Here is a 24,860-nt window from a genome sequence, read left to right as displayed (position 1 = left end):
GGATGGGAATAGAAAGGAATTTGCATACCACTTCACTGTATATGGCACTTCTTCAAAAAATGGCTATGTGTTGGAACATAAAAGACCTCATAAAATATAGGAAATCAAAATACTGAATATTATTTGCTGATTATAATACAATACAATAATATTTAATAAAGGGTCCTTAAAATAAGAATTTAAAAGTAATGGGAGACTCCACAGTTCTAAAAAAAAACCAAACTGGCAGGTCAAAGAAAAAAAATGTAGAATCAGTAGAAAATTTCATCAAAGAAAATAATAATGAGGCAACATGCCAAACCTAATGGGATTCAGCTAAAGCAGTTCTGAGGAGGGAAAGTTATATCTCTAAATGTTTTCATCCACAAAAGAAAAAAAGAACAACTTAATAAATTGAGAATTCAACTAAAAAAACTTGAATAATAAAGAAAAAGTCCCCAACTGAATAACAAAGAAATCCTGGAAAATAAGGAAACAATTAATAAAATGAAAGTTAAAAAAACAACAACATTGAATTGATAGGTAAACTAGGAGCTGGTTTTTAAAAAAAACTAATGAAATAGATAAGCAGTTAGTTAACCTGATTAACCTGATTTTAAAAGAGAGAGAGGAGAAAATCAAATTGTTCATATCAAAAATAGAAAAGGAGAAATTGCAACAACTGAAGAGGAAATAAAAGATATTATAAGAAACTATTTTTGCCCAATTATTTGCCAGGAAAACTGGTAACTTAAAGGAAAGAAAGAAATGCTTACAAAAACATAAAATACCAAAATTAACAAAAAAAGAAATAGAATGTTTAAGGAATCCTAATAGCAGGATAAGAAATTGAACAAGCTATAAATGAACTCACAAAGGAAGAAGAAACTCTTAATATCCATTCACAAGAGAATTCTATCAAATATTCAAAAAACAATTTCAACAATATAGAAACTGTCTGCAATAATATGAAAAAAGGTACTCTCTTCCTTAGATACAAAGGTATTCTTGACATCTAAATCAGGGAGAGATAAAGCAGAGGGAAAAAATAACTAGACTGGTACCCTTCATGAATGTTGATGTGAAATTTTAAAATAAAATCTTAGCAAGTAGGCTAAATAATTGTAGAAATATTAATGCTCATTATTAGGTCAAGCCAATATAATAGAATTGACAGTAGTAACTATATAAATATATTTATTCAGTGTTCTACCAAACTCATAAAAGAATATTTTATAGAACTAGAAAAAAATAAAATTCTTATAAAGGACTATAAGGTCAAGAATCTCAATAGAAAAAAAAATGAAATAAAAAAGTGAGAAGAAATGGGTGGGGGTAGGGGGAGTCAGTACCAGATATCAAAGTGACTACCAAGTAGTAATTGCTAAACAATTTAGTACTGGTTAAGAAGAGGAGAGAGGTCAGTTAGTGGAACGGATTAAGTATACAAAATATAGAAAAAAAAAAAGACACAGTAGCATAATGTCTAACACACTCAAATATTCAAGTTATTGGGAGAAGGATTCACTATTTGACAAAAACCATTGGGAAACCTGGAAGAAAGTCTGGCAGAAATTAGGTTTAAACCAACATCTCACATCATATACTAAGAAAATCTCCAAATGTAAAAAATCATATCATAAACAAATTAGAGGAGCAAGGAAGAAATTGCCTTTCAGATATATGGATAGGGGAATCTTATATGGAAAATGCTATAAATTACTAATAGTAGAGAAGTGCAAATTAAAGCAACTTTGAGGTTGTACCTCACACCCCACAGCTTGGTAGCGAAAGTCTGTGCAGCCTAGATGGGCATATAGAAAAGACTGGATTGGGTGCCTTAAATGGAGGTTCCAGTAGGTTCCATACAATGGGTGGGGAGGGAGAAGGTACTTCCAGTGTATAAATTTCATGGCTTCAGTGAAGAATGAAGTTTACAGGATGAAAAGATTTCTGAAGCATGATAGAAAAATTCTGGAGTGCAGTCTGGAGAGGTCAAGAGGAAAAACACAAATGTTGGAGGGGCTATGGAAAAAAGAACAAAAACAAAACCCAGTACACTAATCCACTGCTGATGGATCTATGAATGTCCAGCCATTATGGAAAATAATTAGGACTCATGATGAAAAATGCTATCCACTTCCAGAGAGGGAACTGATGGATTCTGCATGCAGATTGAAACAAGTTTTTTTTCCCTTTATTTTTCTTGCTTTTTGCTTTCAGATCGTGGCTAATCTGGAAATGTTTTGCATGACTTCATAGGTATTTTGTTGTTGTTCAGTCGTTTTCAGTTGTATTTGACTCTTTGTGACCCCATTTGGGGTTTTCTTGGCAAAGATACTGGAGTGGTTTACTATTTCCTTCTCTACCTCATTTTAAAGATGAGGAAGCTGAAGCAAACAAGGTTAAGTGACTTGTCCAGGGTTACACAGCTAGTAAGTGTCTGAGGCCAGATATGAATTCAGGAAGATAAGTCTTCCTGACTCCATGCCCAGCACTCTATCCACTACACCATCTAGCTGCCTCTGGGTTTAACTAACTCAATGCAAATGATTTTTAAACCTGCGCATTCAACCTTCATCTCTCTTCTAGGCTCCAGTCTAACATTATCAACTGCTTAGCAGACATTTCCACTTGTATGTCCCCAAAGTATCTCAAACTCAGCATGTCCAAAACATAACTCATTTCCTTCCCCACCCCTCATCCCCCCAAATCTCACCTTTTTTTTCTAACTTTCATATTTCTGGTATGCCACCATCCTTCCAGTACCCTACACTTGCAACTTAGGGGTCACATTCAGCCCTTACTCTTCCTCATCCCCAAATCCAATCAGTTGCCTAGTGTTATCAATTCTATCTCCATAACATTTCTAACATCAATTTACTTCTTTCTACTCATACAACAACTATCCCACTTTAAGCTTTCAACCTTTTATCTGCCAAATTGATATTTCTAAAGTACAGATCTATCTTACTCCTCCTACCTAAGAAGCTTCGATGGGTCCCTATTTCCTCTAGAACAAAATTACAAACTCCTCTGTTTGGCATTTAAAAGCTTTCACAATCTGTTCCAAACTATCTAGAATAATACCCCAGTTCTCCCAGGCACACATTTTGTATTCCAGCCAAAGTGACCAACCTGCTGCTCCTTATATGGTGTATTCCATCTCTTTTTGTACAGCTCATCACCCACGCCTGGAATGCTCTCTCTCCTCATTTTCATCTCTAGTAATCCCTAGCTTTTAGTATTTACTTATCACATCTTTTATATTCCCTTATCGGTGTATACATTGATTCTCCCCAATAAAATGTAAGCTCCTTTAAGAGCAGACTGGTACATTTTTGTCTTTGTATCCCCAGTACCGAGCACAGTGCTTAGCACAAAGTAAGTATATAATAAATGCTTAATTAATTGAACTGTATCCCAGGCATGGGGGACAATTTCTATGAATTCACCTAGGCCAAAGATAGAGTAGGGAGTTTAGAAAACAGTTAGTAGATTAGTTTGGATGGAATATAGTGTCCATGAAGGGGATTCATATAAGATAAATATAGAAAGGTAGTTAGGAATTAGAGTGTGAAAAGTCTTAAATGCCAAGTGGATTATTTTGGTAATTGCATGAAATTATTGGTTACCATTGTCAAAGGGTAAAAAACTTCACAGGAGAAGCAGCATAAAGAATATCAGAGGTGTATGATGATAATAATAGCATCTATATAGTGCTATAAGTTTTTCAGAATGTTTTATATACCTTGTTTGATCTCATAACAACCCTGTGAGGTAGATGCTATTATTACCCTCATCCCATTTTACAGATCAGGTCACAGAGCTAGTAGGTGTCTGAGGTGGGAATTGAACCCAGATCTTCTTGCATCTAAGTCCAGCAATCTGCCTTACTTAGTCAAGGGACAACAGATAGAAAACCCATGTGCTACATAGCTAGTCACATTTAGGGAGAACAGTGAGGCTCTGTGCTGGACAAGACTAAGACATCAAAGTCTGAGGTTTTCTTGCTAGTCAAATATGAATAATAAGGCATAATGAGAACAGAGTTGGAGGGCAATGATTTCCTTGCCTTTTCCATTTAGCTTTCCTTGGATCATTTGCACAGCAAAGGGGATTGATTGAGAGCAAAGTGAGCCTCATCACTCCAGCCTCTATCACAACACCTTTGTAGTAGTTTTTTATCTCTAAGTTAGGTGAATGCAATGGAAATTACGAGGAATTTTTTAAACTCCAAATGATAGTTGTTTGGGACCATGTAGTTCACATCAGTACCAGACAAAGGCAGTAAATAGAACATACTTAGTCTTAGCCTGTTTCATTCTGCTGGCTTTTGATAGAGCTCTGGTTGATTGCGGTAACTCAACTACAGCTACATAATGAAAGCATCTACTTGCTTTTGTCAAGGGAAGGCTTTCTGGTTACTGTACTACACTATAGGTGGGAACAAAGATCAATAGATAGCTCTGAAGTACTGAAACTCAACAGGTGTTGGCAGAGAGCTGCTTGATGACCACAAGACCACTGGAGACACCCAGCAGAGGTTATGAGACAGAAAGTAGAGAAGCGATGCCCAGCACAAAGTACAGCAACACCTCCAGCGCACACTGGCAATTCTGCAGTGCTAAAAATATGAGTTGCTCCCCTCTATATGTACACCCTGGCCATGTGTGTCTCTGTGTATAACTTCCATATATGTTATTTGGCCACATGGTTTCTTGATTTGTTATATCCACATATGTGTCCTGGTCAGACCAATTCCTGATATGTGCCCCAACACAGTGTTCTCAGATCATTTGTACTCTATGTTTATATTTCTTAGTCATGTGCTGTCTGCATATGAGCTTTTCCTCAATGGTGATGTAGTAACCTGTGGGAGAGTGAACCCCATGTACGCAGGGGGTAAGATACCTTTTCTTATATAACATTAGTGGCTATACTTTTTTATTTTTTTATTTTTTTTGGTGAGGCAATCAGGGTTAAGTGACTTGCCCAGGGTCACACAGCTAGTAAGTGTTAAGTGTCTGAGGTAGGATTTGAACCCAGGTCCTCCTGACTCCAAGGCCAGAGCTCTATTCACTGCGCCATGTGGCTGCCCCTTGTGGCTATACTTTTTGATCAAATTATACATTTTGCTGGAACCTCATACAGGTGCCCTCTAACCATAGGTGTTCCACAGGACCTTATTGTGGGCCCTCCTCTCTTCTTCCTCTTTATCACTTTACTCCATGATCTCATCAGTTCCCATGGATTTAATTACCATCTCTATGCAGATAATTCTCTAATCTACCTATCCTGCCCCAATGCCTCTGCTGGCCTCCAATCTCACATCTCCCATTGTCTTTTAGACATCTCAAACTAGATATCCAGTAGACATCTTAAACTAAATGTATCCAAAACAGAACTCACTATCTTTCCCCATAAATCCAGCCCTGTTTCTACCTTCCCTATTACTGTAGAGGGCAACATCATCCTCCTAGTCCCTGAGGCTCGAAACCAAGAAGTTACTTTTGACTCCTCACTATTCCTCACTGTCCCCTCCCCGACTTCCAATCTGTTGCTAAGGCCTGTAGGTTTTACCTTTGCAACATCTCGCTACTATCTCTTGTTCTGTCCTCTGACCCTGCCACCACTAGTGCAGGCCTTTATTACCTCACACCTGGACTACTGCAATAGTCTGCTAATGGGTCTGTCTGCCTCTAGTCTCTCAGGTCCCTTTCAGCCACCAAAGAGATTAAGAGATTTTACTGAAGTATAGGTCCAAGCATGTCAAAACACACACACACACTCACTCACTCCAGTGGCTCCCTATTACCTCCAGGGTAAAAGAGAAAATGCTCTGTTTGACATTCAAAGCCCTTCATAACTTGGCCCCTTCTGCTTTTGGTTTTCTTACACCTTACTGCCTGCTATTTCCATCCAACAACACTAACCTCCTTGCTGTTCTGCAAATAAGACATTCATCTCAAGGGATTTTCTTCCTCCCCAACTCTGCTGCTGACTTGCTCCACCTCCTTTAAGTCTCAACTAAAATCTCATCTTTTACAGGAAGCTGTTCCCAACCCCTCTTAATTCTAATGCCTTCCCTCTGTTTATCCTGTATAAAGCTTGCTTTGTACGTATTTGTTTGCATGTTGTCTCCCTCATTAGATTATAAGCTCCTTGAGGATAGGAGCTGTCTTTTTTTTCAAATTAATTGTATTCCCAGCACTTAGCACAGTGCCTGGCATATAGTAGGCACTTAATAAATGTCTATTGACTGATTTTGTTTTGAATTAATGTATCCCTTAGGTAATAAATATATACGTATCACTGTGAATGGATTAACTTCACGCTTTTGCGTTGGTTGGTATCGACCTATTAGAGGAACCTAGGTGACTCAGTGGATAGAGCACTGAGCTTGGAAGCAGGAAGACTCATCTTCCTGAGTTCAAATCTGGCCTCAGACACTTATTAGCTGTGAAACCCTGGGCAAGTCATGTACCCTGTTTGCCTTGGTTTCTTCATCTGCAAAATGCTGGAGAAGGAAATGGCAAACCACTCCAGTGTCTTTGCTGAGAAAACCCCAAATGAGGTCACGAAGAGAGAAGAGTCCGAAAGGACTCAACAACAAAACTGAGTGCCAGGAACCCGAGGTGGCTTTTCTGGAGACACTCCTATGTGGCAAGTCCCAGATCTAGAAGGAGGACTTCAAAGCCATCAGGGGGACTCCTTGTCGAGGACTCAGTGAAGGACATGGTCAAATCCCACCAGATATGAAGGTTTGGATGGGCTGCAATCTATACCTTTGGAGAAAGCAAGCACATCCACAAAATCACCGAAACGTTTAAGCGTCGGGGTAGATAAGGCCCTCGGTTTTTCTTTCCTCAAAGATCTACAGTAGGTTGGTCATATATAATCTCTTTGAGAAGCTCCATTATTTTTTCCGTGGCAGTTCATCACCGGACCTGAGCAGAACTGAAGCTGCTCCCGCCCCCCGGACTCCTCCCCGGGCCAGTTGTTCAAATCCGTCTCCCCCAGGGGCTCCTCCGACAGGGATTGGCTGCCCCGGGCCCCTAAAAACCGCCGGCCCAGCCAATGGTCCTGTACACCACAGGGGCTGTTTCCGGCCCTTAAACAAGTGGGTGACAGGAGGGGCGGGGCTACGGCGACCGCTCGAGGCCTAGTTCTCTGTGTGCTACCGTGATAGAACCAAGCCCAGCTCTTGACATCGGGAGAAAGGACTGGTCAGTGAGGGTCTGGGAAAAAAATAGAAGAACAAAAATCTTTAGGAAAGGGGTCCCTGGAAGTAGAATAGGCCGAGCAGGCCGCGTCATCTGGGGAGCTGTAGTCCAGAACAGTTTGTCCCCGGCGCAGGCGCACGTTCCCCGAGGATGCGCGCGCAGCCTCGACGCCATGATTTGTTCTTAAGCTTCGAACTCAGCTCTTTTTCATAGGTCAGTCCAGGCTCCGGACCCGGTTCCAGGTATTTAGCGGCCCGGCCCCATCGCTCGTCGCCGCACGTTCTGCCTGGGGAGCTCGGCTCCGGGAGGGGCCAGAGGTGGGCGGGATATTGTAAGGCGGGGAGGACGCGGGGGGCGGGGCGGGCGGAGCGGCTTCCCCAGGTCGGAGAGCGCGGCAGAGTGAGTGACGGGCTGGGCCCCCGGCGGCTCCTCGGGCGCGGACGGTTTGACAGCCGCGTCACGTGCGTGCGGCGCTGAGGCTGGCGGAGTTCGAGACCTCGATTGCGTCCGCCTTGTGTCAGTCTGTCAGCAAACGTTAGGTGCCTACTTAGTGCCAGGTACTGTGAATGAATGAATGAATATTTGTTAAGTGTTTGCCTTGTCTTGAGCATCTGGCTAAGGAGTGGAGAAACAAATGTGAAAGCTAATACCTGCCCTCAAGGAGCTTACCTTCTAACTGAGCAAGACAGTACTTCTCCAGAATCGTGGCTAGGTAGGAGTGTTTTGGTTTGTTCAGGAGCATATTGTTAAGTCATTTCAGTTGTGTCCGACTGTAGTGGTCTGCCATTTCCTTCTCCAGCTCATTTTACAGATGAGGAAACTGAGGCAAATAGGTTCAAGTGACTTGCCTAGGGCCCCGCGTCTGAGGTCAGATTTGATCTCAGGAAGATGAATCTTCCGGACTCCAAGCTGGCACACTATCCACTGTGCCACCTGCTGTCATGTAAAAGGACTTAGAGGGCTTTTTAAAGGAGTTTGGCTGAGAAAGGGAGGCACGATCCAGAAGGATAATTAGGTTTTGTTTTTGTTTTTAAGGGAGACAACTAGGAAAGAACCGGAAGATGGAGAGATACCGAGGATTAAAGAAAGAAGATTATTGTGGGAGCAATCTGCTAGAGAAACTGGGAGAGAATGGGGCAGGGATGTCTATAGAGAGGTTGGCTTTGGTGAGAAGTAGAGACTTTACTTGATCAGAGAATGGAGTAAAGGAGAGGATAGTGGGAGAATCACACACACACCCACCCACCAGCTGGCACTGGGCCTTGAACACAGTGGAGGGAGGCAGTAGAAAAAAACACTTCCTTCCCTCAAGGAACTTAAACTTTGTTGAAGGAATACATCATGTACAGAAGTAAATAAAAATAAGATCATCTGAAGAGGGGGAGAACACTAATAAAAAGAGGAATCAGGAAAAGTATTCCATAGGAGGTGACATATGAGATGAGATTTTAATGAAACTAGGGATTCTAAGAGGCTGAGAAGAGAAAGGAGTACATTCCAGGAATTGGAGGGTAACCTCTGGAAAGGCATGGGGACAGGACATGGAATACCAAGTTCAAGGGAAGAATCTAAGGAGGGTTATAATATGCAGTAAGCCTGGAAAGGTAGACTTGGCCATGTTGTGAAGAGTTTTCAATGCAAATTGAGTTTGTAGTATGTCACAGCAATGGGGGCCACTAAAGAATGTTAACTCCCAAAGGGCATGGACTATTTTTTTTGTTTTGTTTTAGTTTTTTGCCTGTATCCCTGGGACCTAGCCTTGTGCTTTGCACATAGTAGGTGCTTAATAAACATTTGTAGAATTGAATTCTATTTTTGTTTAATGAATAAAATTCATCATATGCCTATTTGTATTGCTGGTTCTGTCTTCTGTACTTTATAGGACTTAGATGCTAGGTCCTCTTCTCTGACCCCATCTTCTCTCTGCTCACAGCATTTCTATGTTGAGTTAATAGGTATCAAGCCTGAAGCACCAGAGAGAGGGTCCTGGACTGAGGAGACAGAAATCTCAGCCCCAGAGTGAAGGTCCCAGATAAAAGTGATCTTGCATCTAGTCCCCAGGTGCTGGGGAACAGGGACTCATCCCAGGAGGAGACACACCTGGCGTGAAACCTTTAGTCAGAGTTTCAGGAATGAGCAAGTCCTAGAAGATTCATGTTGGATCAGTTCCTGTTACCTTGCCTGGGAAAACAGGACTGGGGTGACATCAGACTATCCAGAAACCAGTGAGCACTGTTTAACCTTAGAGAATCTGACCCAAATGCTTCAGGAAAGAGGTGAGAATTACAGAAGGGGGAGATGCTATGGTTTCCCTAATAAGGAGGTGATGCCTTGAACCATTTAATGGGACTTTTTCCTCTAAAACTGACAGGATTGAGTTTGAGAGTATATGTATATATATGTATGATGGCATATGATGTGTATGTATGATGTGTCTGTGGGTACCCAAGCAGAGATCCAAGTCTACATATCTGGGTGCCGGGACAAAGGTGTGAGTCTGTGACAGGGTGTCAGAGGCTTGGGCCTATGTGTGTTACTGCTTTCTGTCATGAAGTGTATAAGAGGAGTCACACCAATCTCTTTTGTGAGTAGCTTCAGCTTGATCTGTTTGAGAACCACAAAACAAGATCTCCCTTCATTTTTTTTTCTCTTCAACAGCTCAACTTTCTCAGAAATCAGCATTTCCCCTAACTGTTTCACTGATCAGAAAGTAATGTACCCTGGCCTAGTAACAATGAGATCCCAGGTGAGTAGGAGTTTCTTCTTAGTCTCCAGAAATGCCATCTTATGGCAGGAATGTTTTCTGTTATCCTGGAAGTATTGTTTAGGTACCTAAGGCCCAGCTGTTTTGCCCCCAGGAGACAGAGAGTGTTCTTAACTTAATAACACCATTTCACAGAATTCCTTTCTTCTCATAATATCAATGAACTCAGTCAGGTGGAAGTCAAGTCTACTATATGCTCAGTAATTTCTGTGAACAATCCTAGCCAGTGAGCAAAACAAAAGAAATGGAAAACAGGCCTTGCCCTCAAGGACCTTTGCAGTCTCACTAGACGAGAACATGTAAATTTATTTTGTGGTTTTTTAACACAGGTGAAAAACTTAAATAGTGCAGAGAAATGTATGAGTCAGGGTTGAGAAGAATGGAGCAGAAAATAAATATCAAAAATTCAGAGGAAGGAGAGGCTAGACAAGATTTAAATAATTGTAGAGGATGGCAAAGGACATTCTGGGCAGGGAGAACATCATGTGCAAAGACTTAGAGCTGGAGTGACTCTGTTCTTTGTAGAAACCAGTAAGAAGTTTGGCTTAGTTGGAGGAGAGGGGTACTTTATTTATTTTTGGTTTGTTTGGTTTTTTTGTTTGTTTTTTTTTTAACTAGGCAGTGGGGTTAAGTGACTTGCCCAGTGTCACACAGCTAGTCTGTGTCAAGTGTCTGAGGCTGGATTTGAACTCAGGTCCTCCTGACTCCAGGGTCGATGCTCTATCCACTGCTCCACCTAGTTGCCCCATACTTTATTGTTTTTTAAAATGTGTTTTGTTGATGTCTTTGTCTTTGTATCACAGTCATTTCCTCTCCTACCCTTCCAGATTAAACCCATTATTGTGGCAAAATTAAAATATTTGAAACAGAATCCTTGTAACAGTGTATACAATATTCTTTTCTATTAGTTTCCCACCTCTTCATTGTGAGGGAGGAGGTATTTTTCTTTCTCTCTTCTCCAGGACCTTTACTAATATTTTTCCTTTACTCAGAGTTCATCTTCCTTTTGTTGATCTGCGTAGTTATAGTCATATACTTTGCTTTCTTGATTATGCTTATTTTGCTCAGAATTATTTTGTATAAATCTCACATTTCTCTAAATTCCTCATATTTATTTCTTACTGAACAATAATATTCCACTACCTTATTATAGCATAGGTTTGTTTGTTTGTTTTCAGCCATTCCCCAACACCAACTTTGTTTCCAAGTCTTGATCAGTTCAGCACTCTTCCCTGATATCTTGGTATGCCTTTGCACTTAGTTCCTGACTTCACTTCTACCACTCACTTTTGGAGTCCTTAATTGTTTGCATCTCTCTAATAACTCAGGCTGCCTGTTGCAAACTACTGTATTCTTCTCTGTATTCATTTCATAAGACCTTTTCTTAGATCCAGGGAGCCTTTGTTCTTCTGTGATCTATTGGTCATTTGCTTTTATTTTAAAAAGACCTCTTGTGTTGCTTGAGCTCCAGTCTGCGGGTGATTTAATTGTTAATTCTTTGGCACATCCACCAGAGATGAGTTGTATAATGAGTTTTATAAGACTAATTATTGCTTAACCATTGTTCTTGGCAAATTATGCCAAAGGTAAATAGTACATATAAACCTACTTCAGTTGTCACCTTAGCATTACAAGAAATGTTTGATATCTTATTTGTTCTTTATACATATCCATTAGCTTGTGGATGTTCTAAGCAGGAGCCAACCCCCTGTTCCCTCCTGTAATCTCCAGCAAAATGTGTTAATAAACTGTGGTCCCCAGTGTTATATGATCTACTCTAGGGACCTTTATGCTTAAATCATTTTCTTCAGATTATACAGGTTTTCTGTGAAGCTAATGTGAGGTTCAGGATCAGGTGGCACAGAAAAGAGAAGTAATTGCCTGCCATAAATATTCTCTGAGAAGGTGGCATCTCCATTATGAGGCCCAATCACCTGTGATAAGAGGATTCATGAGAAAACAAGCTCTAGTGTCTGACTGAGAGATTTTGACTTGCTGGCACTGCCCAGTCCAGACAGAGAACTTCCTATAACATGACAAACAATTAGAAGCAAGGGAAGGTAGCTCTATACAGATTCCCTCACTGATTTGAAAGCACCACACAACCCTTCCCCATCCCAGGGGAAAAAAAAGAAACATAAAAAACAAAAAAATCATTTGGAAACTAATAGTAACAGCTAGCATTTATACAGCTCTTTCATGTTTTTTTTTTCCCTCAGAGCTTTAGATATTGTCTCATTTGATCCTCATAAGAATCCTGTAAGGTAGGTGCTATCATTGACCTCACTTTACAGATGAAGAAACTGAAACTGAGAGATACTAAGCAACTTGCACGATGACACAGCTAGTAAATGACTGGGACAGGATTCAGTCTCAGGTGTTCCTCTCTCCAAGTCCAGCACTTTATCCGCTTCCTGGAATTCCAGAGCTCTCCCTGAACTTGACACCAGTAATCAATGTGCATGACCTAACCTTGTCTCCCACACTTGCAAGCTAAATGGGGACCATCCACCACTTCCAGTGTCCCTGCGGGTCTGGGTTAAGAAACTCCTGAATTAAGCAACCCTGTCTCTATTACATCCCACATATAGGCCTAAGTTTCTCAGCCTAAAGCTACCGTCCATTGACAAGGCACCAAGAGGCAGTGAGTTCCTTAACCCACTAAGCTTGAGGAGTCTAGTCCCATTCCAACCCAGGAAGGCCTTCACCCCTTATGGTTCAAGGAATCTGTAGGGTTCCTTGCCCATATAGATGCCTATTGAAGACAACTAAGATTTTCTGCTAAGTCCCTGTGTCGTCCATCACCATCCTTTTTGGCTAGGCAATCAGGGTTAAGTGACTTGCCCAGGGTCACACAGCTAGGAAGTGTCAAGTGTCTAAGGCCCAATTTGAACTCAGGTCCTCCTGACTTCAGGGCTGGTGCCCTATCCACTGCGCCACCTAGCTGCCCCTCTCCATCACCATCTTTACCAGAGTGGGGGACTCCTGACATCATAGCCCTTTCCCTACTCCCCTCTCCCTTGTATCCCAATACTCGGGTCCACCTAGCCAATGGCTTAAAGCTTCTTATTCTTCAACCCCATCCCATCATTACCACCCCCCTCCCATTTATACTCTTAGCATGGGCTGAAAGCTATGGAATTCTGTACTTTTCCCCATAGTGGAAGGAATAACTCCTCCAATTCAATCATAGGAAGAACCCAACTCTGTTCTAAACCCTGAGCCTGACTAGAGACCCCTATACTCTGCTGCAACAACCATAGCTTGCACCTTGATCAGGCTTGCTAGATCACATGCTTTCTACCTTTCTAATTCCTGAACAGAAAAAGGAATTCTGTTTAAAAAATTATAATACAATAAAGAAATTCTATAACATAAAATATCCAAGGGATAGAAATTCTTTTGGAAATGTAAGCTGAAGCATTAACAAGTGGTAGAAGCACAAAAGGATAATTAAGTTGGATAGTAAATATATTGAGAAACAGCATGGTGTAGTAGATAGATAGCCAGACTTAGAGTCATGGAAGCAACAAACTACAGAATAAATCAAATTGAGTTGAAAATTCAATATATGATAAAAAATAAAATTGGAGAACCAGCCTATGTCAGTATAACTGAAAAAGCAACTAATAGGTATGCCTGCCAGAGTAGCAGATGTGGAAAACAGAGGTACATGCATCAGACTAATTGTAGTTCTAGAAAACACCGAATAAGAAAAAACCTGCTCTTTTAAGGTTAAGCACTGGTTGAATGGCTCCATATTTTCATTTGTGGATCACTGATAACACATAGGGTGTTTTCTTTGTTTTAGTTAACTTTTCTTTTTAAAAAATCTTGACAAGGATGAACATTTCCTCATATATAGAAAAATTCATATATGAAACGATCCATATCTTTTTTTAAATGTCTACATTAAATTTAACACAGTACCAACACTACCCTGCTTATGTTTGTCACCTTCTAACTTCTTTTTTCTGTGTATTTTTAAAATGTTTCATTAAATCTCTGCTTTCTTTTTGTCTTTTTTTTTTTTTTTTTGCATCACTGAGAGGCATAGTGAATAGAGAGCTGGCCTTGGAGCTAGAAAGACCTGGGTTCAAGTCCCCCTTCTGACACTTAATGGTTGTTCCATCCTAGCAATTCACTTAACTTGCTTTGGTATAGGAAGTTTGTCACTAGGAGCTCCCTACACCAGTGAAATCACAGGTCAAATATCTGCCCTTTTTGAGTCTCTATCACCAACTGCCACCATTCCATTAGTCTCTAAAACTCTGTTCACCCCCTAAATCCCATAACAAAAAGCCTCCCTTGTAACAAATAATTATAGTCAAGCAAAACAAATTCTCAGATTGATCATGTCTGAAAAATTGTCTCATTTTGCAATTACAGTCCATCACCTCTTTGCCAAGAGGTAGACACCATGCTTCATCATCAGTGTTCTATAGTGATTAGTTACTGCATTGATAAGAGTTCATAAGTCTTTCTAAGTTGTTTTCCTTTACAGTGTTGTCATTGGATCTGCTCATGTTACTCTTCTATAGTCAGCTTTCTCGGAGTCAATCCCATTTATCATTTTTATAGCAGTTATCTTCCATTACATTCATTGGCAGTAATTTGTTGAGCTGTTTCACAGTTGATAGGTCCCTACTGTCCAGGTTCTTTGCTACAACAACAAAGAGTGCTGTCATAAATATTTTACATATATATCCTTTCCCTCAGTGTTTGATCTCTTTGGCTAGGAGAGATATTGCATGATCAAAGAGTATGCATAATTTAGTGACTTTTTTGCTTCCAGGGGAAAAATAATGTTTTCTCTTTAAGAATACTGACTGTCTCATACTTCTATCGTATCTCCTATATGGTCAAGATCACTATTAGGTACATAGTAGAAATTATAATAATTTATTTAATTTGAAACACTCATAGGATCGTAGATTATAGATGACCTTAGAGGTCATCAAGGTTTCTGTGATCTTATAGAAGAGGCCTAGACAGGTTTAGTAACTTGCCTAGGGTCACTAAATATCAGAAGCAGGACTTGAATCCATTTAAACCACTGTATGATACCTGTCTGTGTATTCAAATCCTTGAACATTATCCAGACAGGTAATCTTGTTTACTCACTGAAGTTCCCATTTGCCCCCAAAACCATGTCAATGGATTGTGGTTGAATAAGAATGTTTTTGACATTTCAGGAATCATTGACATTCAAGGATGTGGCTGTGTACTTTACCCAGGAGGAATGGGGGCAACTAGACCCTGGTCAGAAATATCTATACAGAGATGTAATGCTAGAGAATTATAGGAATCTGGTCTCATTGGGTAAGTATGGTTTTCTCATATGACTTAGAATCATTTTGTCCGTTGAAATATCTTTCTTTCCTCAGTTAATAAAGGGTATGAAGCTGCTGAAGAGTTTATCCATGAAGAAACATGGGGTTCAGTTATCAGATTCCTAATCTCTTTATGGCAGAGAAATAGGATGTTCCTGATTTTCAGGTGAAAGGTCTATACCTTGTAGCATAAGAAATAGGCACTTCCTTTGTGCTACATTTATTATTGCCTCTTTCATCTTTCAGAAGTTCTGAGGAACAGTGGCATGGAAGTTTTTGGGATAGAACTTTGTCCCCAAAAAGCCACCTAAGTCATTTGTCTTTCTACTTGAGCAGGGTATCACATTTCCAAGCCAGATGTGATCTCCCATTTGGAGCAAGGAGAAGAACCTTGGATGGTAGGGAGAGAAATCCTAAGAGGTAATTCTCCAGGTGAGTGAGAGAGAACCAAGCAAATGAGTATTATTATAAATAACAATTGTGAAAGAAAGTAAACCTCATTCAGCATTTGGCTGAATTTTATCAGAAAACCCTTTATTATCTTAAAACCTATTGCAGATAGAGGAATTGACCAATTTGAAGGACAACCATTTTGGTCCTTTTTTTTTTTTCCTTGTAATCATAAAGCGTTTCTATGAATACATAGGTATATGTTATATCTTGTTTTCTGTCTGTGACTTTCTTGGATATGTGTCCAACCTGATCATGGAGAACTTTAAATGTCAAATAAAAAGTGTATATTTTATCTTAGAGGCAATAGGGGTCACCAGAACTTTTTGATCAAAGGAATGACATAGTCGTGGAAATAGCAATTTGACAACTAAGTCAGTGATAGATTAGAGAGGGGAGAGACCAGAGATGGGAAGACAAATTAGGAGAATGTTGGAGTACTCCAGATGCTAATTGAGAACTGTCTTTTGATCTACTTCCAGCTCATATTTATAGCAATTATAAAACAAATGATGAAATTCCATGGCATCAAAAAAGAAAAAAAGTAGTCAGTTTTCAGTTATGCTTTTGTAATATTTATCTCGCAAAAAGGGAATATTAATTATGTGGACACATCCTCAAAAAAGACTTGATTAGCTAGCCTCTTGGGGACCAAGTATATTCCTTTCCCTAATCCATTCTTGCAATACAAAGGAGACCTTCAAAGCTATAAGCTTTCTTTAATCATGAGATATTTTAGAGTTCTTTTGATGCTAGGATTCTCCTTTAAGTACCCTATACTTGTAGAGAAGACTGTGGTCACTTAGCATGAGTTCCCTCAAATGCCATTCTTGCTTTTATCTCAGCATAACACAGACATGGTTACTACTATTATTGGTTCCAGTGGTTTATAAACACTATTGCTTTTTATTTTTATACCATAGTTGTTTCCCCTTAATCCTCCTCCTCTCCCTCAAACCCTACCATTTTACCCCTCCTTTCCACACATCCATTGGACCCTTTCTTGTAACAAAGAAAAGCATTTCAGTAAAACCAACCATTAGATACCATTTTTGACAGGGTTTACTGCATTCCACATATATGTACTCCCTACTTTTCTACTGAGTAGTGGAATATGTTTTATTTTCATTTTTCTAAATATCTCCTGTTGTACTTCAGAGTTCAGTTGCCTTTTAGTGTTATTAATCATTTATGTGTTTGTAGTCATTGTCTGTATTATTCTCTTGATTCTGCTTTCTTTATGGCATCACTTCATATAGCCTTGCCAAGTTTGTCTGAATTCCTTATAGTCATTTCTTATAGGACAATAATATTCTATTACATTAATATGCTATGGTTTCCTCAGCCATTTCCCAAATTTATGGACAACTATTTTGGTTCTAATTTTGTTGTAGCCACAAAGAATGCATGTGAATATATGGTATAGATTGTATCTTGTTCTCTGTCTTTTATTTTCTTGGGTATATGCTTAGTAATGGGATTGCTGAGTCGCAGGGTAAGAACAGACTAGTGATTTTTCTCATATAATTCCGAATTGTTTTCCAGAATGGTTGGACCAATTCATAGCTCCGTGAGCTACTCAACAATGTTTTGTCCAGACTGGGTGCAGGGGCCTATACCTTTCAAGACAAAGGCCAAGATTTATTTGTTTGTATTCCATTTTTGATACCCACCCTATTTATAGTCTAACTGTAGCATCCATGAGGGCAGCATCAACTAGTCTAGATTTCATGTTGCAGTCATGATTGGTTAATCTCTAAGGGCTTCCCTATCTACAGCTATTAAATCCATGTTAAGCCTCTGTCTAGTGTACACTGTAATCTCTAATCCAGTAGGAGGGATGGACTTCTTAATTTCTTTATGTTGGATAGTCAAATGAGCACATAAATTAAGAGATTTTGTTAGTACTGAATAGTAGAAAATATATATGCATATATATATATATACACACACACAAAAGAAAATAAAATATAGAAACTGACTATACACAAGATATCTCACTGTATATGAGAGAAAGATAATGGGATATAGAAGTTAATTGCAGAACAGGACAGGATCTGGTTTTCAAAAAAGGACATGGAAACCAGCTGTTGCTTAAAAAAAAAAAACCAGGATGTAGGAGAATAAACATGTCATTCATTCTTTCAGACAAATTCAGGTATGATTTCTTGACCAAGTATGGGAACCAATAAATCTATTAATGATTCCAGGTTGATCAGAATGTAGAGAGTGTGTGAGGGAAAGGGGAAGTGAAAGAAGGGGGAAGGAGGGAGGAACATTTATATAGTGCCTATTGTGTGCCAGGCACTGTGCTAAGCACTTTATAAATATTATCTCCTGCTATTATTGTCTCTTTTACAGGTGAAGAAACTGAGGTAAACAGACGTTAAGTGACTTCCCCAAGGTCGCACAGCTAGTATATAGCTGAAGCCAGATTTGAACTCGGGTCTTCCTGACTCCCAGCATTCTATCCACTGTGACATCAAGATGTGAGATTCGTATAAAATAGGTTTAGAAAGACAGACTAGAACCCAATTGTGGAGGACTTTAAACACCCAGAAAAAGGAGTTTGTGTTTTATCCTAGAGGCATTAGGGTACCACTAGAACTTTATGATCAAAGGAGTGACATGGACTAACCTGTGCTTTGGAAATACCAATTTGGCAGCTAGGGGGAATGATAGCTTAGAGAAGGGAAAGACCAGAGATGGGAAAACCAATTAGGAGACTGTTGGAGTACTCTAAGCAAGAGGTAATAAGGTCCTGAACTAAGATGATTGTAAAATGAGTAAAGATAAGGGTATGTATGTGAGATATGGATGAAGACTTGGCAAGACTTGGTATCTTATTAGATGTGGTGGGGCTAGTGAACATGTTGAAGATGACTCAGATTGTGAAGCTGAGTTCCTGGAAGAATATATTCTTGACAGAAATAGGTCAGTTAGGAGGAAGGTTGTATTTAAGGGTAAAGACAGTGAGTTCTGTTTTGGACAAATTGAGTTTGAAATGTCTGTGGTACATCCAGTTAGAAATAACTAAAGGTGATTGGTTATGTGGGACCAGAGTTCAGGAGAGACTGGCACTGTATATAGAGAGTTCTCACTTTACATAAGTGGACTGTTCCACAGACTTCTATGTGAAGTGATTTTTACAGATGTGGGGAAGGGAGGGAGGGAAGCAAGAAGGGGACATTGCACCTCTGGAGAGAGGAGGTTGGCACATGGTTCAAGGACATGTGGAGGCCAAGGACAGAGAAGCAAGAGCAGGGGGAGGAACATGTAAGGGCAGGGGCCACCCGCGAGAGGCCTGGATGAAATTGAAAGGAAGAACATGCTGAGGGCAGACATGGATACAGACAGGAGAGAATGGGTGACACACAGGGGCCAGGGACATACACACAGTGCCTGAGTGTGGACAGATGGAAGACAGACAGGGACCCCTGCAGATGGAGTGGAGCAAAGTTCTCCCTCAGCACTGTAGGTCTCAGTAGAGGTCTTTCATTGTGACAGTTGGTTTCGTTTTGTTTTGGAGGGAGACAGGAGCAGAGAGAGAAAGCACAGTACTGTACAGAAAAGCTAACAAAACTGGTTTTTTGGAATGCAGATTTCTTTCAGAATTCTTTATATGAAGTTGAATTTACATAATGCTAATTTATTCAAAGCAAGAACTGTCTACATCAATTTGGAATGCCTTTGCATAGAACTGATAATTAAGATTATGGAAACTAATGAGGTCACTAAGAAAGAAAGTGTAGAGAGAGAGAAAGGGCCCGTGACAGTGCCATCCTGGGTCATAGGCACAATTAAGGTGCCTTATATAAAGGAGACTGAGATGGAGTGATTAGATAGATAGGAGAACCAGGAGAAGGTTGTGTGGGATTAAAAAAAAGAAGAGAGCATATAAGAAGGTGGTCAATAGTGTCAGATACAGCAGAGAAGTCAGAAAGGATGAAGATTGAAAATAGTATCAGATATGGTAAATCAAAGATCATTGAATCTTTGGAGAGAGCAATTTCAGATCATTACTGAGGTTGGAAGCTAGACTGCAAAGGATTGAGAAAAACCATGAAAAGATAGTATCCTTTAGGAGGGAGAGGTTGGTCAGAAACACCCCAATTATTCCTTTTAAAAAAAAACCTTTTAGGGGCAGCTAGGTGGCGCAGTGAATAGGGCTCTGACCTTGGAGTCAGGAGGACCTGAGTTAAAATCCAGCCTCAGACACCTAACATTTACCGGCTGTGTGACCCTGGGCAAGTCACTTAACCCCGATTGCCTCACCAAAAACAAAAAACAAAAAAAACCTTTTGTAATAGTAAAAGTAGCTAATGTTTATATAGTGCTTTAAAGTTTGCAAAGTAGTTTACAATCTTAAGATTCTGTCCTTGAGACTTTACTCAAAACCCATGTAACCCATTGTGTCCTAGTAATGTTACTGTATTCTGTGTATTTCCTTGCACTTCTGGCATCTGACCCATATCTTAATGCCTACCCAACCTCCCATCCTCCATGTATTTTTTAAGACTACTTTCATGTTGAACTTTCCTTTCTTTGACATCTCAGACATTTAAAGTCTGTATTTAGTGCAGTTTTTCCTTCCTTTTAAGTATCTGTAGGACTCAGCTCTTATTCTCCAGTGTTACCACAATTTTGGGGTAATTAATCATTACTTATTACAACATAAAATTGTTTTCCTTATTGGCAATCCATTTTGTTTTATTGTCACATTACCTAAAGTACTGGGAAGCTAGGTGGCACAGTAGACAGAGTGCCAGGCAAGGGTCAGGATTGTCTTCCTGAGTTCAAATTTGGCCTCAGACACTAGCTGTGTGACACTGGGCAAGTCACTTAATGTTGTTTGCCTCAGTTTCCTCATTTGTAAAATGAACTGGAGAAGGAAATGGCAAACCACTTCAGTATCTCTGTCAAGAAAATCCCAAATAGGATCATGAAAAGTGGGACACAACTGAAAAACAACAGAACAGCAACACTTAAAATACTGCATTCATCCTTTCACTACTGATCATTAAAAAAATATGTTTACTACTTATGGTCTGCTGTATCATGTCTTAACTCCTCTACTTAGCATTCAAAGTACTCTTTAGTTATCCACCCATATTTCTCTCTGTTCCCTAACAACACTCTCTACTGCAATTCAAAAATACTGATATTCTCTTTTTATAACATACAATTTCCTGCAACTTTGTGTTTATGTTGTACTCACTGTCTGGATGGTACTTCACTACTTTCAGCCTCTAATATTTGGCCTTCTCTATAGTACTTAAGAATTTACTTAAAAAAAAAAAAGCCAAGGTATAACTAACCCATTGTCTCTTTACTTGACCTTAGAGTAATTTGCATCCTCAAAACATAAAAAAGTATTGAGTAGATTTTGTGGCCAGTAATGTTCTCAGTCACTTCATGGAAGTGCTGCCATTTTTCTCACTTTTCTTTATCAGTAACTCTCTCACCATTCTAAAATGTTCTATAAAATTTGTGTAGCAAACTTTTTATTATTCTGTAATATCACATAGCAGAACCTAATCCTGCAAATTTAGGTTATATAACCTTAGTTGTGTCCACATTGAGGATTGCCACTATATCCTTTAAACAGTCACTGATTTCCCTGGTTGGTAACATCCATCCATCCGTCAATCAGTCATTCAACAAATATTTATTAAATACCTAGTCCCAAGTTTTGTTCTAGACATTAGCTATACAGATGTAGTGAATGAAATAATCCCTGTCACAAGGAATTTGCATTCTAAACCATCTCCATCAGACCTTGTATATATCACTTTAGTTTTAAATTTTTAATGTACTTTTCATGTAATATATAATACTATGTTTAATGTATCACTAGTGGTTTAGCCTCCATCCCCTTTACATTAACTGCACATTGCCCTTGTCACTATCCAGAAGGTGTGTGTAGTAAGTGCTTTTACTTAGAAGAAGCAAGAATTTCTGTGACTTACAGATTAGCCCTGATTTTTGTTAGGGAAATTGTAGGAGTGCTAGGACTGAAGTAGTATTCTTATAAACATGAAATTGTTGCTTATGTAGGATTCTTTTGGTGACATTGTACATGATCAGTTTAGGTGGGGTAAGAGATGGAAACCCCAGAAACTAGTTGGACTTCTATTAGAATAATTTGGACATGGGTTAATGGGACTCTGATCCCAGATTACCTTACACAATTCTGATATTTGCTCATAGTCAAATCCTCTGTTTAATCTATTACACTATTGACTATTACATTTCTTTCAGGTGGGATGACCAGGTATGAAACCAAGCAGGGCACTTCTGAAGAGGCATTAGCCCAGGTGACAGTGGAAAGATTTCCAAAAGGTGTTATCTGGTACTCTGAGTTAAGAGATACCTGGAAACATGTTGGCCCATTTGGAAGGCAAATGATAGTTCCTCAGGAGAAAATTATCCCAGGGAAGACAGACCCTAAGTGTAGTGAAATTAGTCTGAATTCAGTCCTTGTTACGGAACAGAAAGTTTCCATAAGAGAGAAATCCCAAGGATGTGATCTATATGGAAGAACCTTTCAATTTAGTTCACACCTAATTAGACATCAGAAAATCTGTGTATGGAAGAAACCTTATGAATGTCATGAATGTGGGAAAGCTTTTAGTAAGGGTGCACTCCTAAGGCAGCATCAGAGAGTCCATACTGGAGAGAAACCCTATAAATGTAATGAATGTGGAAAAGCTTTCACATTGCGTGGGAGCCTTACTGGACACAAGAGCATTCACACTGGAGAAAAACCCTATGAATGTAATGAATGTGGGAAAGCCTTCAGACTGCATGCACACCTTACTCAACATATGAGAATTCATACTGGAGAGAAACCCTATGAATGCAGTGAATGTGGGAAAGCCTTCAGATTGCATGGACACCTTACTAAGCACCTAAACATTCATCCTGGAGAGAAACCCTATGAATGTAATGAATGTGGAAAAGCTTTCAGTAAAGGTGCACTCCTTAAGCAACATCAGAGAGTCCATACAGCTGAAAGACCCTATAAATGTGATGATTGTGGAAAAACTTTCAGTATGAGTGCACTCCTTAAGCAGCATCAAGGAGTCCATACTGGAGAGAAACCCTATGAATGTAGTGAATGTGGGAAAGCCTTCAGACTTCGTGGAAGCCTTACTCAACATAAGAGCATTCATACTGGAGAGAAACCCTATGAATGTAATGAATGTGGGAAAGCTTTCAGTACAGGTGCAATTCTTAAGCAACATCAGAGAATCCATACTGGAGAGAAGCCCTACAAATGTGATGAATGTGGGAAAGCCTTCAGTCGGAGTTCAAGTCTTACTGAACATAAGAGAATCCATACTGGAGAAAAACCTTATGAATGTAATGAATGTGGGAAAGCCTTCAGACTGCATGGACACCTCACTAAACACCAGAGCATTCATCCTGGAGAGAAACCATATGAATGTAACGAATGTGGCAAAGCCTTCAGACTTTGTGGAAAACTTACACAACATAAGAGAATTCATACTGGAGAAAAACCATATAAATGTAGTGATTGTGGGAAAGCATTTGGTGATGGTGCACTTCTTATGCGGCATCAGAGAGTCCATACTGGAGAGAAACCCTACAAATGCAATGAATGTGGAAAAGCCTTTAGTCGTCGTGCAAACCTTACTCAACATAAAAGAGTCCATACTGGAGAAAAACCCTATGAATGTCAAGAATGTGGGGAAACTTTCAGTCAGAGTAAACAACTAAAGCGACATCAGACACTTCATACTGGAGAGAAACCCTACAAATGTAATGAATGTGGGAAAACCTTCCGTCAGAGTAGACAGTGTACTCAACATCAGAGAATTCATACTGGAGAGAGACCCTACACATGCAGTGAATGTGGAAAGACCTTCAGACTGCATACACAGCTTACTGAACACAAAAGCATTCATACTGGAGAGAAAGCTTATGAATGTAACGAATGCGGGAAAGCCTTCAGACTGCATGCAAACCTCTCTCGGCATCAAAGAATACATACAGGAGAGAAACCCTATAAATGTAATCAGTGTGGGAATGCCTTTAGGCACAGTTCAACTCTAGTCAGACATCAGAGACTTCATAGTGGAGAGTAATCCTGAGATTTTAGTGAATGGAGAAATTCTTCTGTTATATTTATCCCTTATTCAAATATTTGTGGTCATTAAGTCATAGTTTGTCACTAATTGATTTTGTCATGTCTTAGAGAAAAATATGCTTCCTCTCTGTATTTCTTTCTGCTCTACTATACACCTCAGTGCCTACAAGGGACTTCACATTAATTCAACTTAAAGCATATCACCTTATAATTAATATGGCAAATGATTAGTTCAGCTAACATCAGTTTCCTGATAATATGAGTAAGTTGTTATGTTGTTTGAATTCTTAAAAATTACCCAGTTTTACAGTTTTCAACACCTACTGAAATTTTTGCATGATTTCTGGTATTACCACACTAGTAGGCATGACTAACAAATACAGTTAGAAGTTGATCATTAGTTTTAATTGGCTTTAAGTGAGTTGACCATCTTTTTTTAGAAGTAAAGTTAAACAAATATGAGGTGGGATGTGTGCTTATAAAATTATTGTCAAGGATCATAGATTTAAAATGTCAAGGAACCTCAGAAGCCCTATCGTCCAACCCCATTTTACAAATGAGGAAACAAGCCTATACTGTTTGATTTTTCCAAGGTCACATAGGTGGTGACAGAAAGGACTTAAACCTAGATGTCTAAATTGAGAGGATTTAATGGAGTCAGGTTCCTCTGTCGCTTTTCCCTACTCCCTAAAATAAATAATAGTAACACCAGAGGGAAGATAAAAAGCTAAAAATAAATTACATGCACACATAAGAAAAAAAAAACTAACCAAAATTTAATATGAACAAATGATACAACTGAAAATACTTAATAATAACAATTGAATCAGGTAAAATACCAAAAACTATGAGAGATGGAAAAAGATGTTATAAAAAAAAGTTAAGGATTTGTTCTCCCATTGCATATGTAACAGGTGAAGTCTGAAATAACTGAGGAAACAAAGGTTCAAGCTTCTGAGCATATCAATTTAGTGAGCAGTGCATGCTAATTGTAT

The 24,860-nt window shown here is 39.4% G+C and overlaps 1 protein-coding gene across 1 annotated transcript in view; it reads left to right on the top strand.

Moving 5' to 3' along the window:
- LOC114047273 (zinc finger protein 850-like) overlaps positions 1-24,622 on the top strand; it is a 60,974-nt gene extending 36,352 nt beyond the window's left edge. Inside the window, exons 7-12 of the mRNA XM_027868049.1 lie at positions 6,917-7,067; positions 7,114-7,208; positions 9,864-9,951; positions 15,165-15,291; positions 15,639-15,734; positions 22,014-24,622. Of these exons, the coding sequence (XP_027723850.1) occupies positions 6,917-7,067; positions 7,114-7,208; positions 9,864-9,951; positions 15,165-15,291; positions 15,639-15,734; positions 22,014-23,863 (2,407 nt within the window). The 3' untranslated portion in view covers positions 23,864-24,622. The remainder of the gene's footprint in view (positions 1-6,916; positions 7,068-7,113; positions 7,209-9,863; positions 9,952-15,164; positions 15,292-15,638; positions 15,735-22,013) is intronic.
- Positions 24,623-24,860: the final 238 nt, after the last annotated feature.

The sequence above is a fragment of the Vombatus ursinus genome, unplaced genomic scaffold, assembly GCF_900497805.2.
Source record: "Vombatus ursinus unplaced genomic scaffold, bare-nosed wombat genome assembly UNPS02014786.1, whole genome shotgun sequence".
NCBI lineage: Eukaryota > Metazoa > Chordata > Mammalia > Diprotodontia > Vombatidae > Vombatus > Vombatus ursinus.
The sequence above is the reverse complement of the archived record's forward strand: the minus strand, read 5'-3'. Positions and strand labels throughout refer to the sequence as shown.